The sequence below is a fragment of the Lepisma saccharinum genome, chromosome 23 (assembly GCF_977018435.1).
Source record: "Lepisma saccharinum chromosome 23, izLepSacc3.1, whole genome shotgun sequence".
NCBI lineage: Eukaryota > Metazoa > Arthropoda > Insecta > Zygentoma > Lepismatidae > Lepisma > Lepisma saccharinum.
In genome coordinates this window covers 10,259,202-10,276,860 of record NC_139251.1, presented here as the reverse complement: position 1 = coordinate 10,276,860, position 17,659 = coordinate 10,259,202, and the positions used below count along the sequence as shown (strand labels likewise).

Here is a 17,659-nt window from a genome sequence, read left to right as displayed (position 1 = left end):
ATGAAGGGAGATATGATATGGGTGAAACTTGTGTGTGTGCAGAATGCGCAATACACTTCGCTGACCCATCCCAGCATCCCTGGCAATTTCACGGGAGCTAACGTGCGGATTCACAGCAACAGCGGCGAGAACATTTGTTGCACCTGCCTCACCTGTAGTTGGCTTGTTCCGCACACGTGCTCGTGGTGTTACACTTCCGGTGTCTCTTAATTTAATAAATAACTTACCAAACAGACGTCGAGATGGCTGTCGTCTGTCCGGATATCTCTCTGCGTACACACGGTAGGCTTCCGAGGCATTATTTCGCCATTCCCCATAAATCAGGATCATGTTCGCTTTTTCTATGTTTGTGAACACCATAATCTTCGCTCTTACCACTACGACTGCTTGCTATGAACTAACACGATCTCGTGGACCTGCTATCAAAACTTGCTCTGCGTAAAGGCAGTTCTGTCAGGCACCTGAGAAGTCTTACATGCCGTGGTACTGACGGTCAATTGGGCCACTTGTTAGTTTGTTTACATATTTTCACATGGCCATATCGTCGTTCCTATGTGCAGTAGATGCATGAGACCAACGGCGTTGTGATGATTCTCTGCGTGTGCTCTTTTATATTATGCATGTTATTGTATATCGTTCCATTAAAAAAAATATGACTTTGCTCCAGATGCCCCATTTGTCGATATTTTTCGACCCACCCCATACCTCCGATTTACGAGCCCCATTTGATATTATTGTTTCCCGCAAACCTCACATCGCTACTGTTTCTGGTTTCTTCGCTATTTCAGGTGGTACTTTTAGATGCCTGACGCGGTATAGGTACGTTAAGTACTGATATACAAATTTATATGTCTGTCACATAAGAACCTTGCTTGATGGAAAAAATCTAAAAATATATTCGCAATCAGCAATACTTCTAGATTTAGTTAATTTTGTTCTTGTGAAAGAAATAAAGTTCATTTTTGTAGACCAGTGTAATTGATTTGTTGTTTTAAGTCCACTTATACACACAAGTTAATCGAAACTGGACCTACAGTTTAAAGTGGATACCGAACCACTGTGCCATGTGCCTCCAGCTGGTATCGAACACAGGACTCCTTGATTACAAGGCCACGAAGTTACCACTACGCCATTAAAAAGGAAAACCATATCATAGTATATGACATTAACATATTAGAAAGTAGTTACATACCATGTCATCTGCTAATATGAAGATGATGTGTTGAGGTTTCCCATGCACACCGCTGAATAACAGTAGAAATGTTGTCACAAGGGTTCCAATATTCGACATATTCAAGCCTGAAAAGATGAAATATTTGTCCTTCAATGCAACTAGTTAATAATTACAACCACTGGCGTACGCAGAGGGGGGCTGACGGGGCTACAGCCCCCTCCGAAATGTTGAGAAAACCAAAATGTTCGAATAAAAGCAGTGAAAAACTCGGAAAGAAACCAGAGTGATAAATGCGAACTTCCCTTAAAATGACCCCTGCCCTGATTGCCATTTTTGACAGTGGGAAGTTCTAAAAATACGAAATATCATATTGTGCATGCTGTACTATTGCAGCCACTCCAGAAAAAAATCCTCACTACGCCAGTGATTAGAATCATTTCGTGTGGGGCTAGTTTCCCACTCTCCTGTGTTGACTACGAAAATAGATATAGCTTACTATAAGCAAGAGCACTGTGCGAATTAACGGGAGGGGGGATGCCGGTGATTTCCCTCCTACAAAACATTTTATCCCCAGCAAATGAAAATTATTTTGGTCCCTGCCAGGCATGTTTTGTCCTCCTCAAAGAAAATAGAACTGAAAGCATGTAGTATACCATTTCTTAACTGTAACAAACACAATTGAAAAATCATTCGTGTCCATTAATGGTCCAGCCAACAAAGATTTCCTGGAGTTCAGACATTTCCGACACCGTCATTTGCGACACTAAGGAAAAACTGTTGTTTTTTTTCGTCATAAGCGACACTGGTTGGATTTTCCCCTACGATTTCTAATTTGTTTACAAGAATTAGCGACATTTGCGTACGTACAGTTCTGCACGCAAGTCTTCAAGACCCGCAGGTGTTCGTCTCAGCCTTTTTTCGGTGGTTGCTAAGTAACGGTAAGTATATAAAGCCACCCTCATAACGACCTTCATTCACATGAACGATTATCTCCAGGGGAAGCACATTTGACGATATAGTCATTCATAATCTCCAGGGGAAAAGTAAGTATCAAGTTTTAATGTGTCTAGATTTTAAAATGCTTCAATAAGAAGAATTAACAGAGAGGAATATGAAACTCTGTTTGCCAGGGGCTACGATTATGGATTATTTCGTTGAACAGTGGATGAACATCTCTGTTTTCGACATTTCCATGTGGAACTGCTCTCAACAGCGGCACAGGATTAACAATGCAGTCAAGGGATGGAACCATACAGTTAATATATTGACGGAAAAGTCAAGTCCTAACGTGTACCAATTAGTGAAGACTTTAAGATTAGAAGCTGTGTACAACGACTACTTATGTGAGAGGAAGGCCTTGAATCTTAAAGGGAAACGTAGGCGAGTCAGAACATTACATTAGATGAGAGAATACAAAGAGCGTTTGCAGACTATAAAATGCATAGAGATCTTAAGAGCTTTTTGAGGAGAATGGCGTACGTTCAGAAATTAGAATGAAAATAGTAAGACGTTGGTTCAACTACAAGAGAAACGACGCATTACATTACCAGATTTCAAAGATTATTACATCCAGCTGTTAAACACTTCTACATTGACAAGGGATTTCAGTCTGCTCCTATACTGACAAGGGATCTAAAAAATCCGTCATTGACAAAGGATAAATACATCCAGCTTTTAAACACACCAGCTTCCATGATGCCAGTGTGAAGGAAAACTAATAAAGGTTTACAAAAACACACAAGCTTCCATGATGCTGGGAGTCCTAAGCCTGGATAAAGTGTGAAGGGAAGCTATTTACACTTTGTATCGCAGATGAAGGTGTCGCAACTGTCATGGAATATATTTTCCATACAGTGTCGCATATGACGGCAGCAATGCTAGTGTCGCATACGACGGTGTCGCAATAGTCGTGGATTCATATTTCATTGCCGAAAGGTATGCAGCCTTGTGGATTAGAGGAGGACACCAATCTCCAACTGACCAACCTCACCAAACATGTATTAAAATGTTCACAAGAAACTTGTAGGTAGGTAGGTTAAATAATTAAGTTTGAACTTTGCAACAGAAATTTAGTCAAGTGTTACTATAGCTCGATAGCCCATTTTGTGTATGAGTTTTGCTTTCTTAGAATGAAAATATACTGAGTGTTTGTAAATTACGTGTAAATGTTATCAGTAGATTTAAAAACTTACTTTAGAACCAATATTGTAAGGTACTTTGAATCGCAAAGCAAGAGTTTATTTAATGACTCGTAACTAATTAACTAACTAACTCTCTTCCATCTGGTCGTATCCTGGGCAAAATCAATACGATCTTTTCCATCCTCACTGACTGGTAACATAACATACAGTAAAACCTCGTTAATCCGGACTAATGAGGGGGATAAATTTACCGGTTTAACGAAAGTCCGATTAACTGAAATAACCTAAAAGAACAGTAGAAAGTGCATTAAAACTCTGTTTATAGCAATAAAACACGTTTATTATTGTGTATTTAAAGAGCATAGGTTTGTACGGCCACGTATTATAGTGACCAGAGTTTTACGAGAATATGCCGACGGTATTCCTGTGTCAATGCGACTTCTTCCCGAAAGTCTGCGGGAAACAGAATTTCATCAGTGGTTGACTGCCTTTTCCTTGGGAATTTCTCCCACGGACGTTGGATATACGTATTCTTAGCCGTTAAGGAGCAATATGACGATTGCGATTGTTGACTTCTAGCCACATTTAAAACCTTGTATTCTGCAATTTTTCTTATTTTGGGGGGGGCGCTTTGCCTGTCCGGCTTATCGGGGTGCGGATTAACGATGTTTTACTGTATATGCAAAATTGCATACTCAAAAAATTCACTTCCAAAAATGAAATTGCAAATACGCCACTGAGTGGGCATCCCCCCAAAAAAAAGGGGGGAAAGAAAAGGCTTACTTCGCACAGTCAGCAAAGTATTGTGTGAAAAAGAGATAGTCTTCTTATGAGTTTACTTATTATATATTCTTCAATGTGAGCTACGTTTGTCCAAGCTTTTTGGCACTTCGTGGTAGAGTAGAAGTAGGACCCCAGAGAGCCTGGGTTCAAATCCCGGGTGAGACAATATGAGATAATATGTGAAATAAAATTGCAAAGACAGCGACAAATAGAAAGCCACTCTAATAGAATAAGAACGATATCCCGTCTGGCTCCCACGAGGGAGACCGAGGTTCGATTCCAAGCTTGAATGATTTCTAGTGGCAGTCCTGATTAGCCTGCCTATCTGTCCATAAAGTGGACTTAACACGAAAACTCAGATTTCAAGTGGGGAATTTCTTCCTGCTTGTCTACCCACAGCGGCTCAATGGTTTACCCAATGCCTAACAAGCAAATGTCTTGTGTGTGTGTGTGGGGATGTAAAATATGCCGTACTGTGGTGCTTTTCACATCCCTTCCACAAATGGGCTAGATAAGTGGTCCTCAAAGTGTGCACCAAATGATCCAATATTTTCACTGAAATGACACTTACTCCCATTTCTGAAAATGCATCACGTTTATACTTTTCTCTTCAAACAGCGATCTTATACAATTTCTTTCAGGATGGTTTCATGCTTAAGGTATCAAGCAATGACCTGCGTTTGGGCATAAGGGTGTTTGAAAATTGAAAGTGTTCAAAATGTGAAAATATGGGTTTGGCGTTTTTATGAAGTAATTATCAACCGATATATCGTGAGGAAGAACAATATTCTCAGTAATCTGAGTTATAAAATCATACTCTGGTGTGACTATTCATAGCAGTGTGCATCATTTTTACAATGTTGTTGTAATAGAAACACTATTTTACTGATGATTATCTGTTTACTGTAACAATTGTACTATATAGGGTAGATTGGGGCGAATAGGACCATAGGATGAATAGGGCCACTCACAACATAAATCAATCTAACGTTTAATAGAAGTGAGAGTGTGTCGACTGTGAGTCTGTACAAGTTTATTGTGCAGTTGGATTCCGTAAACGTTGGATGATGATTGTGTTGGGCAGGAGTTTTCATCAACAATCGAAGGTAAGTGTTACGAAATATGGCCTATTGTTAATATTTCTGTCATGTATTCATTCTTGTTAGGCGTTGTTGTTTTGTTGAAAGTTTAGAACTTTAATTTTCTTAGCTTCAACAAAGACAGAGACAACTTGCCATGAATTCCTTCTTTATCGTAAATGAACCAAAGCAGGGTTGCCAACTCACTTTTCTATATATAACCAATCAGGGTAAATAGGGCCACTTAACTGATTAAAATGTGAAATGTATGTAATTGGCCTGACCTTGATAAATAAAAGTAATGTTCTTTTTCTCGTTCTTTTTATTTCAGATGAGGAAATATAATCGTAAAACAAATCAGAAATGCAGTGAAGATGACGTAAGGAAAGCAGAACAGGCAGTGCGGACGTTGTCTCAACAATCCAGGAACATAAGAAAAGGAATGTTCCATAAATTAGCACTTATGAGCATGCAAATCTTGCAATTTTCTTTTCTGAAATATTGTACTTTGTGTGATTTTCAAAATTATGTATGATTTTGTATGGTTGGCGCAGTTTATATGCAGAAAATATATGTGGCCTTATTCACCTTACAAGTGGCCCTATTCAGCCGGACATGCTAGGGTGAATAGAGCCAATGCATATATTTCTTCTCTTTATATTATATAACATTATAAAATTTTTGAAATGCAAAATTTGATGTGGACTCTGTAGAAGACATATGGTTCATTATATTTCTGTAAAAAAAATCCTACATTAAAACATTCAATACAGTAATTCTAGGTGATTTTCTTGAAAGTGGCCCTATTCGCCCCAATCTATCCTAGTATACTGATAGGTAACACATTGAAAGTTACCCACTACAACAGAAAAAAGGGGGAGGAACACCTGAAGTAAGCCCCTCAGACCGCATATAGGTGAGAGTATGCGTTTAGTGTCCTGTTACTTTAAATAACCAGGACATCCGTTTCTCTTCATTTAAACGGTCCCTTTTTATTCTTAGTTAATCAATCATTATTCACAAAAATAAATAAAAAGAAAAATACAAGATATACATTGTTGTTACGAGTATATTGTTTAGTGTTTAATTTACCCATTCTGGATATCAGAATGGTATTAAGTGCTGCGTGATTTGATAATTTTAATAACTGATACACAATTAGTGAGTGTAACTTAATAATGAAAATTCATTAACTTGTTAATACAACCCAATACAACATAGAAACGGATAATAGCGAATGTGGCATAAATAGTTTTTGTCTTTCGTTGTTGAAGAATAATTTTGTCTTAATAATCTTTGGCGCTGTTAAGAAATAAAAGTTTTTTTGCATCATGTTTTGCTGTAGGATACAGGGTGGGAAATTGTTTGGGCTCGAATATTAATATAATGAAGTAAGTTAGGAGAATAATCTTTATCCCGTGTAAGTTGTGGTGGGGTCGAATTCGGTACAAAGGCCGCCAAAATCGATTTTCGTACCAGGTGCAGAAATCTCTGCTCTCGCGCAGTTCTCACGCCTATTATGATTAAAACCAACGTCAACAGTCGATATGACTTAATTCATTACTTTAATTGCAGCTACAGGCCTTCCCGTCGTCTCTTCGTAATCAAGGGGTTCCGGGTTCGATACCCGTGAGGCACATAGTGGTTCGTATCCCACCTTAAACTATAGGTCCAGTCTCGATTAGCCTTACTGTAGTACATAAAGTGGACTTAAAACACCAAATCAATCAATCAATTTCAGCTACCTTACCTAATCCCACGTATGGAGTCACCTGATGTACATACAAACGATTTGGGTCACAGCAATTCAATTCCCACTCGTACCTCCACTGAGCTGACAGAAAGGCTTTTGGACGAATGTCACAAGCAACTGGAAGTTAAATAGAGCGAAATGTTCAAAAGAGAGCGAAAATTCGCCTGCAGGGGAAATGGCCTACTTAAGATAAGAACCTGTCTTTTAAACAATTTTCTGTTGCCCAACTGTCGGCTTCTTTTCTCTATCAACTGTATGCAAGGACATGATACATGACAGTATTCTAACTGTAACCTTTAGATACTGTCAGGAAGTATATTTATTTTTCAAACATATAACTTGAAAAAATTGGAACGTAAACAATATTTGAACTGAAGAAATAAAGTAGGAGGAAATCATACTCATTCTCTATGTCTCAAGTTCTACATTTTGATTTCGAAAGGAGTTGTTTTGTTTTTCGGTCAATTAAGTGTGAAGATGAAAATATATTAATTAATGTCTGTAATCATAAAGATGAGTCACAAAAAGAAAACTGACATGCTAATGTTTCTGTTTCATTCAGAAAGTCAATTTTCAGTGAAGACTGAAGATAGCCTCAATGAAATTGTTGTTATTATTATTATTATTATTATTATTATTATCCTGTGTTGCTATTAAACCAGCCTGCCTCTTTTGAGAAAAAACTGCAACGGTATGATTACATTTTTCTCCTGCCCAAGTTACAATACAGGTGAATTGCTTTATTTTTAAATCATTTCTGAGAGCCCCAGTTACATCCGAGGTGCAGATGAAACAGCACTGCTTTGAAGAACCAGTGCGTATACATTAGTTTCGTCTGCGTTTTCCGTGTTATTTTTGCCTATCATAATTAAATGCTTCGTTCTCGGCACGGCTTCACCTTCGTTATAGTTCCTGAAATTCATATCGCATTCGCAATATTTGAAAATATCGCGTAATTTAAACGTTGCTTCCATACCAGCAATGACAACACGCTGTTATTACGTACTACTACTGAATGTAAACAAAGATTTATCCTACATAGAGCGCCATATTGGAAGCGACACTAGCGCTCAGGTGGTAATTTTAACACATTGACTGCCGTGTGTATGATATGTCATACACATGGCTTCTTGCTTCTGGGCCACGTGTATGCTACTCCATACACAAACAAGAACCTGATTCTTGGCCGCGTGTATGGAAATGCATACACAGTTCAAGCAAAACTATATGACTGTTAAATAGCCGTGGCGTACAGCTAAGATGGGGCAGTAATAATTTTAATTTCTGTAATGTCTTACAAGAGTAAAAAAATCTTCAAAACTTTATTTACGCTTACGTATTCTTTTCACTAGTACAAATGTATTGACAACTAAAAAAGAAGGGTAAATGTGTAAATACATTTTTTCTGGTTTGAATTCACAGCAAACGATTATACATTATTTAATACATTGCTAGTACATCATAATTCTTACAAAATGATTCGTTATATAATATTTCTTTGTAAACTTATGTTCCTTGTAGATATATAGATAGATATAAGGATGACATATTTTATACCGAACACTTTGGAAGTTCAATGATTTTTGTTGAAACACTCCCGTCCCGGCACATAAAAGGATTTTTTGGACATTTGTCAAATACTGTCTTCACACACCTGGCAAACTTCCTCCCTGTCGAGTCAGAATTTCCACTTCTGCCATAGATTTTGTAGCAATGTTCACAGCGTCCTTGCTTCTTTCTTCCATTATCCCCTACTTTGTTTATCAAGTGATGAGTTTGAGTTTTTCTGCCTTGTTGCACAGGTAAAGTGAGTTTGCTGTCCAGGAGGTAATTGTTCAGAAAGAATATTTAGGATTACAAGTTTCCTGAATTCATTTATGTGTATGTTACTGGACTGGATGCAGTCACTGTAGCGAATGTAGGCATTCACGAGAGCCGTTCCCCATATAAATTCAATAATAACTTTCTTGTACCATTTTGTAGTCTTTCGCAGAGCATTCCCATATGAAGCGAATTGATCACTTACATCAATGAAGGACTTGCTAGTAGTGTAATCAATAATTGCGGTAGGCTTTCTAATTCCTGAACCACGTCTTTCTGTTACAGTTACCTCTTCAGCAGAGTGAGCTGTAGATAGGACTAACACATCTCTCTTATCTTTCCACTTCAGAATAGTCACACCTTCCTGAGTTTCCATTCCTACAATATCACCTTTCCTAAATTTATCTTGAACAACATCTGCTGGCAAATATTTACGGTTAGACATAATTGTACCGATCAGATGGGTATTATTGTCAATGGCAAGGTAAGCAAGAGGAACGGTGGTGTAATAATTATCTGTGTAAAGACACCGGCCTTCACCGAGAAGATCTCTTACAAGCTGTAACACAACAGTTTCAGGAACTGACATGTTACCGGCCGTTTATATTTGCAACATAAAGAATAATGTTTCATGTATAGCCCCTGCTGGCACACAACTTGAAAACTTTCACTCCGTATTTATTCTTTTTGGAAGGAATGTATTGCCGAAATGAAAGTCTTCCCCCCCATGGTATCATACTTTCGTCGACACAATTTTTTTCCCCCTGGTGTGTATATTTCTTGAAATTGTGAAATGACTTTGTTGGTGATGTTCGTAACTTTATGTAATCTATCATTAGGGACAGCACGTGAATTGTCTGCAAATTGCCACATTCGTAGAAGCAGTTCAATTCTGTTTCTACTCATTATACTTCGGGGAAGAGGAAAATCAAACAAAGCACTAGTGCTCCAGTAGTCTGATAATTTTGGTACTTTGATCACCACAAAATTTTAAAACAGCGTGATATTCGGAAAGAACAAGACAAAATGTGGTAACACAAAGCGAATAATTACGTGTATGAAATCATATACACGTGGCATACAACGTCAAATTGAAAACCTACGCCGCGTGTATAGAAATGCATACACACCACAAAAACCTCAACAATGGGCTTAATTTCAATTGTATTGAGATATTATGGATACACATTTCATTCACAGTCGGCCAGTAACAAGAAAATCGGATTGGCCCAGAAGAGATACATTTTCAGTTACACGGTGGCAGTCAATGTGTTAATCGCGAATTGTAGAGACCTTCATGATGGAGCTTTAGCCCCGAACCGCGTTTCATGCATCGATCTCGAGGTGTAGAACGCAAACCGAACATACAGAGTGATTAAAAAGTAGTGCACAAACTGAAGAAGTGCTAACAGAGGTCAAAATATGACATTTTTACATTTTCCTAAGTCAGTATAGCATAGGCGTGCGCACAGGGGTCAAGGAGGACAATCCTCCCTAATTATGGACGTTAGCAGATTTTTTTCCAGGCGGATAAACGAGGCATATTACCCCGATTGTAGTATTGCGCCCTCAAAAACACCACTTGAATTTGTAATTACTGCGTTCATGCATCCCTATTATAATAACTAATGTAAATTACTGTGACTGAAATTAAATTATACATGAGAAATATACTATTAGGTTGACATTTGTTTCTTAAAAGGGATGTGTGGCCATCCTTGTCCCCTACCACACGTCCATGCCACTATATTATTACACTTTCAGGTAGAAATTTAGTAGAGGAATCTTATCGTCGTTATTAAACGATATTATGCTCTTAAAGAAAATGTATTTTCAAACCAATGAAAGTTCAAAGTTAGTACGGTTATTCGCCAGTTATGTTGCTGCAGTAGCTAGATTGTGAAACATCTATGATGTTTTTATATCTTTGAATAGGGATGTTCAATTGTTTTGTTGATTTGGATTGTCAAGCATGGAGTTAGCCATGTTGTATATTCTTAGTTATGGATTAAATGATTATTTTGTATAAAATCGAACCCACCTGATTTATTATATCATATTACCGTGGTTGGTAACACAACAATTTGGCGACTATGTATGGGATTCAAGGACAGATTCTGGAACCTTTCGATGTGGATAAAGGTAACATTGATTCGTATTTGGAGCGGTTTGAACAGATTTGTGTTGCTAATGGTATTCCAAAGGAAAAGCAAGTTAGTCATTTTATTGCATTCTGTGGAGGAAATTTATATGATGTTTTAAGGGATTTAGTTACTCCAGATTCTGTTGCTAGTAAAACTTACGAAGTAATAAAAGATGTATTGTTGAATCATTTTCAACCGAAGCATAATGTTGTTGCAGAAAGATACCGTTTTCATCTTCTGAAGCAAGAGTTAGGTCAACCTGTATCAGAATATATTGTTTCACTTAAACATGCAGCTACTAAATGTAACTTTGGAGCATTCTTAAATGACATGCTAAGAGATCAGCTGGTGTTTGGAGTTAACAGTGAAGTTACAAGAAAGAAATTGTTATCAGAAGGCGACGTTTCCTTTATTAAAGCTTGCGACATTGCCGTGAATATGGAAATGGTTGAGAAAGATGTACGGCTATTCCATCAAAAAGAAGGTTTTGCTACTGATTGTAATGTACATAAGCTTCATGAAAGCAAGTCTAAACCTTTCCAAGCTTTCTCCAATAGGAAAACTATCTTTAATAATCAGACTAAAAAGAGCATAGTTAATGAGAAACCTGGAACTTCAAGACAGGATTTGTTATAAATGTGGAAAGACGCATGAAAAAGGTAAATGTTATTTAAAGCAAGTTAGATGTAATTATTGTGGATTCTTAGGACATATTCAGAAATTTTGTAGATTTCGTAATAAACCGACAGATAAAAACTTATCAAGTTTACAATTTAAATCCACTGAATCTAACAGTTGCTTAAGTAATGTGTCTCTTGATGTAATTTCGAAAGAATGTAAAGATTCTATTGAGTGTAATACAGAAAAGGAACATCAAGAATTGTTAATATCACGCGAGCCCTTGCACACTTTTCAGTTACCGTTGTACAAGTATGGTTCTACTAAAGAACGGGAATTTGAATTCAACTCTGTAGTTGGAACTTTGCATAATGCTGACAAATGTACAATTGATTTGAATTGTGATGGTAAATTAGTTAATTTTGAGATCGATACCGGAGCTTCTGTAAGTGTGTTTGATAAAAGATTTCTCGATCAATCTTTTCCGTATTTAAAGATTCAACCTGCAAATATCAATCTGAAAAATGCTGATGGAAGACCATTAGCATTAGAAGGTCAGGTTATGTTGGATGTATTGTGGAAAGATAACACATATAATATGAATGTTTTTGTTTGTAAGCAAAATCTGCCACAACCGATTGTAGGAAGAACTTGGCTGGACATTTTATGGCCTAACTGGAGGCAAAATTTTATGTTACAGCAGATAGAAGTTCAGAGTTGTTATAATAAGGAAGTACTGATGAATAAGTTGTTGTCTGAGTACAAGGCAGTATTTTCAGATGATCTTAAGGAGCCTATTAAATGTTTTAAAGCTGTGATTCCGGTTAAACCTAACAGTACACCAATCTTTAGGAAAGCTTATGAAGTACCTTATAGTTTAAGTGAACAGGTTAAAAAGGATATAAGTAAATTGGTTTCCGATGGTATACTGTCAGAAGTAACTTATTCTAACTGGGCATCACCACTGGTAGTAGTTGTCAAGAAGTCAAATGATCTTAGGTTATGTGCTGATTTTAAGACAGGACTGAATACTTTACTTGAGAAAGTAACTTATCCATTACCAAAAATAGATGATATTTTGAACACATTAGGTGATTCTGATACATATGTGGTTCTTGACATGAAGAATGCATTTCTACAGTTGGAAGTAGATGAAGATTCGAAGAAATATTTGGTAATAAATACTAATTTTGGTTTATTTGGTTACAACCGATTACCTTTTGGTTTGCAGTGTAGTCCTTTGATATTTCAACATGTAATGGATCAGATATTAACAGGAATTCCATTCGCTAAATGTTACTTAGATGACATAATTATCTGTGGTAAAGGACTGGAACAGTGTTATAATAATGTGAGGAATGTACTAGATCGTCTTCAGAAATATAATGTGAAGGTAAATGCTAAGAAGTGTCAATTTTTTGCTACGGAAGTTGAGTATTTAGGATTTTGCATTTCTGGTGAAGGAATTAGACCATCTGTGAAGAACTTAGAAGCAATATTAAAATGTGCTGTACCTAGTAATGTCAGTCAACTAAAGTCATTTTTGGGAGGTATTTCATTTTACCATAGGCATATACCCAACTTGTCAATGCATATACCTCATTTGCATGAATTGCTGAAGAAAGGACATAAATGGGAATGGACTGATATTCATCAACAGGAATATGAATTAGTAAAGGAAATGGTGAAGAAAGCAGATGTCATTTTTCCTTTCGATCAGAATTTGGAAGTTGTGCTAATTACAGATGCAAGTCCTGTAGGAATAGGTTGTCAATTATGTAATGTGTACAAAAGTAATTTACGCACAGTAGCTTGTTCATCAGCAACGTTAACTGACGCTCAGAAGAATTATTGTCAGTTTGAACGGGAAGCTTTAGCTCTTATACATGGCGTGAAGAAATTTCACAAATACTTGTACGGTAGAACCTTTACTGTACATAGCGATTCTCTTCTTGTGAAATATATTTTTGGAGAAAAAGCTAAAATTCCTTCTACGGGTAACAGTAGACTTCAAAGATGGGCTTTGCTTTTATCAACATATGATTTTAAAATTGAGTACACTAAGCATGTGGAAGTAGCAGATCTGTTATCAAGATTACCCTTAATGGAAGTACCTGAAGATGATGTTCCCAGCGATGAGTATGTATTTCACTTAGAATGTGAACCAGTCTTGTTACAATGCATTAAGGAAGAAACAGCCAAAGACTTGTTATTGCAGCAGATAAAGTTGTATGTTACTGAAGGATGGCCAGCAAAGCTAAATAAAGATCAACAAGCTTCACCATTTGCACATTTTTTTCGGAGAAGACATGAAATAGTGATTGTAAAGGAATGTTTGATATGGGGCAACAGGTTAATTATTCCAAGATCGTTGCACAATGCAGTCTTGAAAAAACTGCACGCTAATCATCTAGGTTTGTGGAAATTACAACAATTAGCGAGATCTATGTATTGGTGGCCGCAAATTGATATTGACTTAGAAAGAGAAGTTATTAACTGTCCACAGTGTCAAGCACTTCAGAACAATGCTCCGCAAAATAAATATGTACCTTGGGAGCAAACAGATAAGCCATTTCAAAGAGTTCATTTGGATTTCTTTCATTTCGCTGGTCGCACATGTTTATTGTTAGTTGATTCATGCACACGATGGATAGAGGTTTGGAAAGTTAAGTCCACGTCTAGTGAAGAAACGATAAACTGTCTCAAAGAATGTTTTGAAAGATATGGATATCCTAGTGTAATCGCATGTGATAATGGACCTCCATTTTCGGGAAAGAAGCTTAAAGAATTTTGCACTAAGTTAGGAATACGAATTATTCATTCACCACCATATCATCCACCCAGTAATGGTTTAGCAGAAAAGTGGGTCCAAAACGTAAAAAGTACTCTGAAGAAGAGGTGGTTAGAAGATTGCCATCGAGGAAGAAGTTTCGATTTCAGAGAAGCGGTGGAAGGTGCGTTAAGAGTAGCCAGGTTTACACCTTGCCATGCTACGGGGAAGACCCCTGCAGAGTTGTTGTTGTCATATCAACCTCGTAATATCTATAATTGGTCCTGGTCGCAAATAATGGAGAAGGAAGTGGTGAGAAGTGAGACCAATAAGAACGAAGAATTACCATCAATCGGAAGTACAGTGTGGACAAGAAATTATACATCCAGATTTCCAAAATACGTACAAGCTACAGTTACGGGTCATTTAGGAAGACGCTTGTTATTGGTCAATGCCGGTGGAACAACGAGAAGGGTACACTTGCATCAAGTGAAGTTTAAATCTAACAGGTCGGATACAGACAGTGGAGAAGATAACTTTTGGATCTTTGATGGTTCCGTGTCAGCGCAGGACAGGGCCTGTGAGGAGAGACCGCAAACTGGACGAGAGGAAGATGTTACTGCCTCCGCAGTGAACAGTCCACGACGATCTCTTAGAAGGAGGAAACCACCTGACAGGCTGCAGCTGTCATTTGGAAGAAGGGGAAAGTTGCAGTAGCTAGATTGTGAAACATCTATGATGTTTTTATATCTTTGAATAGGGATGTTCAATTGTTTTGTTGATTTGGATTGTCAAGCATGGAGTTAGCCATGTTGTATATTCTTAGTTATGGATTAAATGATTATTTTGTATAAAATCGAACCCACCTGATTTATTATATCATATTACCGTGGTTGGTAACACAACAGTTGCCTCTATGTTGCATTCAGTGGCGTATGCAGTGTTCAAGACCTGGGCTATGTCATCATATCATAGTATTCGAATGGAGAGATATTTGCGGGGGGTCTCTTTTTCGTTCGTATATTGAATTGATGTGACATTGTGATTCTCCACTCACCTGTCTCCTCATCCCTTTTAGGACCAAATATTTTCCTAAGGATCTTATTTTTAAATACTCTCAATTTATGTTCCTCTTTCAATGTAAGGACTAAGTTTCACACCCATATAATACTACAGACAAAATTACTGTTTTGTATATTTTAACTTTTAGTTTCTTAGATATTAAACGAGAATACAAAAGTTTATGAAGAGAGAAATAACATGCATTTCCTGAATTAAGTCTACTTTTTATTTCCTCTTTAATATAATTTTCCTTTTTTAATATTACTCCTAAGTATTTGAATTTGGAAACTGGTATAAACGAGTTGTTATCAATAATTAGATTTTGATTATTACCTAACATTTGGTTTCGGCCTGTAAGCATATATTTAGTTTTCTCTTTGTTAACTTCCAAACCTATCTCGTTAGCAGTTTTGAAAAATATTTTAGCATTATTCTTAATTGTATTTATATCATCCCCTAATAAGTCTACATCATCTGCATATGCTAACAACTGAGTCACACCGTATAATTTTAGTCCTTCTTTAGTTTCTTTTACCTTCCTAACAGCATATTGTAAGGCAAAATTAAAGAGCAATTGAGATAATGCATCTCCTTGTTTTAACACATCATGAATTGTAAATTTGTCAGACATATTAATACCCACACAAATTTTACTTTCTGTTTCACTGGTGCATACTTTTATCATACTAACAAGCTTCTTAGGTATTCCAAACTCTACTAATATATTATATAATTTATCTCTTTTGACCGAATCATATGCTTTTTTGAAATCAATGAATAGCTGATGGACATTTGATTATATTCCCACTTTTTTCCAAGTGTCTGTCTGATGTGAAAAATTTTATCTGTAGTTGATCTGTTACGTTTAAATCCACATTGATAATCACCTATAATTTCATTAGCATATGGGGTTAGTCTTGCTAAAAGAATATTAGATAACACTGGACAACAAATTTTAACTTTTTTCATGCTTCGAAAATGAAAAGTACATTTCCTTATGGAATTGAGGGTGCTGAATACGAAAATAATAATTAAAATGCTGAATTGGTTCGAGTTTAAGTGTAATCGAAAGAAATATGTGTTATGTGGTGTTAATAGGAAATTAACACGTGTACAAAATGGAAGTTATAAAAACATTACTTACATGGATATTACAAATGGCGCCTCTTTGTCTGTCGCTTGTTTTGTGGTTCTGGAACATCTGTGGCGATTGACCAACAATAATCAGCAAGCATAGACTTGCTCCAGTGGACCTGATATCGTTTCTTCATTGTAGATATAACTTGGTGGAAATGTTCCCCATGTTCATGGCTCACTGCTCCGCAATTTCCTTAGAAGAAGTTTATGTGGGAGTGTAACATATGACACCCCATTGCTTGGTAGGAATATATTAGGTGCTCCACTAGTTTCTTATAATTCTGAGTCCGCACGTTTCCCAAAAAAATTGTAACCACGTTTCGGAAACAGTCCAATGCAATCTTCTCTTTATCTTCTAACAGTGCGTCAAATTCAGGATCATTGAGGAGTTCTCGAGTCTGAGGGCCAATAAATATTCCCTCCCTGATTTTATATTCACTAATTCGTGGAAATTTACGCAGAATATACTTGAAGGCATCACTGGCTTGGTTCATACCTTTAACGAAGATCTTGATTAAACCTAGTTTAATATGTAAAGGAGGAAGTAGAACCCTGCTGGGAGCTATCAAAAGATAATATTGAACTTTCTTTGTTCCTGGCTCCAAAGATTTAAGGAGTGGCCAGTCTTTCCTTAAATAGTGGGAAGCCTTATCACGACTATCCCACTCGCATAAAAAGCAGCAGTATTTTGTGTAGCCGAGCTGCAGGCCAAGAAGTATGGCTAGAACTTTGAAGTCGCCACAAATATTCCAATTTTATTAGTTATAATTTATGTTTTTCAGCAGTTTTTCCATGTTGGCATATGTCTCCTTCAAGTGCACTGTATAACCGATTGGGATTGATGGCAAAACATTTCCATTGTTCACTAACACAGCTTTCAGACTTAGTTTTGATGCATTTATGAACAGCCGCCATTCATCGGGATTATGTTCTATGTTAAGTTTACTCATAAGACCAGTCACATTTTTACAACACACTATGTCACTTTCCACTGAAAAATACTCTTCCAGGGGTTTCTGACGTGTTTGAAACACGGATACTTTAACATCTTCAGCAAGAGCTCCCCACTGCGTGAGTCTGGATGCCAGTAGTTCTGCGCCACTTCCTGACAACCCCAGGCCACTAACAAGGTCATTTAATTCATGTTGAGTGATCAGATGGCGATTAGATGATGATG

General features: G+C 37.0%; 1 protein-coding gene across 2 annotated transcripts in view; it reads right to left on the bottom strand.

Moving 5' to 3' along the window:
- The window catches only part of LOC146005361 (arylsulfatase B-like), a 253,395-nt gene that overhangs the window by 63,166 nt on the left and 172,570 nt on the right, over window positions 1–17,659 (bottom strand). Inside the window, exons 1-2 of one of the 2 annotated variants that reach the window (XM_083144567.1) lie at window positions 6,928–6,992; window positions 1,193–1,299 (exon numbers count right to left, since the gene is read on the bottom strand). In XM_083144567.1, coding sequence (XP_083000693.1) covers window positions 1,193–1,291 — 99 coding nt within the window. In that variant the 5' untranslated portion in view covers window positions 1,292–1,299; window positions 6,928–6,992. Of the gene's footprint in view, window positions 1–1,192; window positions 1,300–6,927; window positions 6,993–17,659 lie in introns of those variants that run through there. The other variant, XM_083144565.1, reaches the window with a different exon arrangement.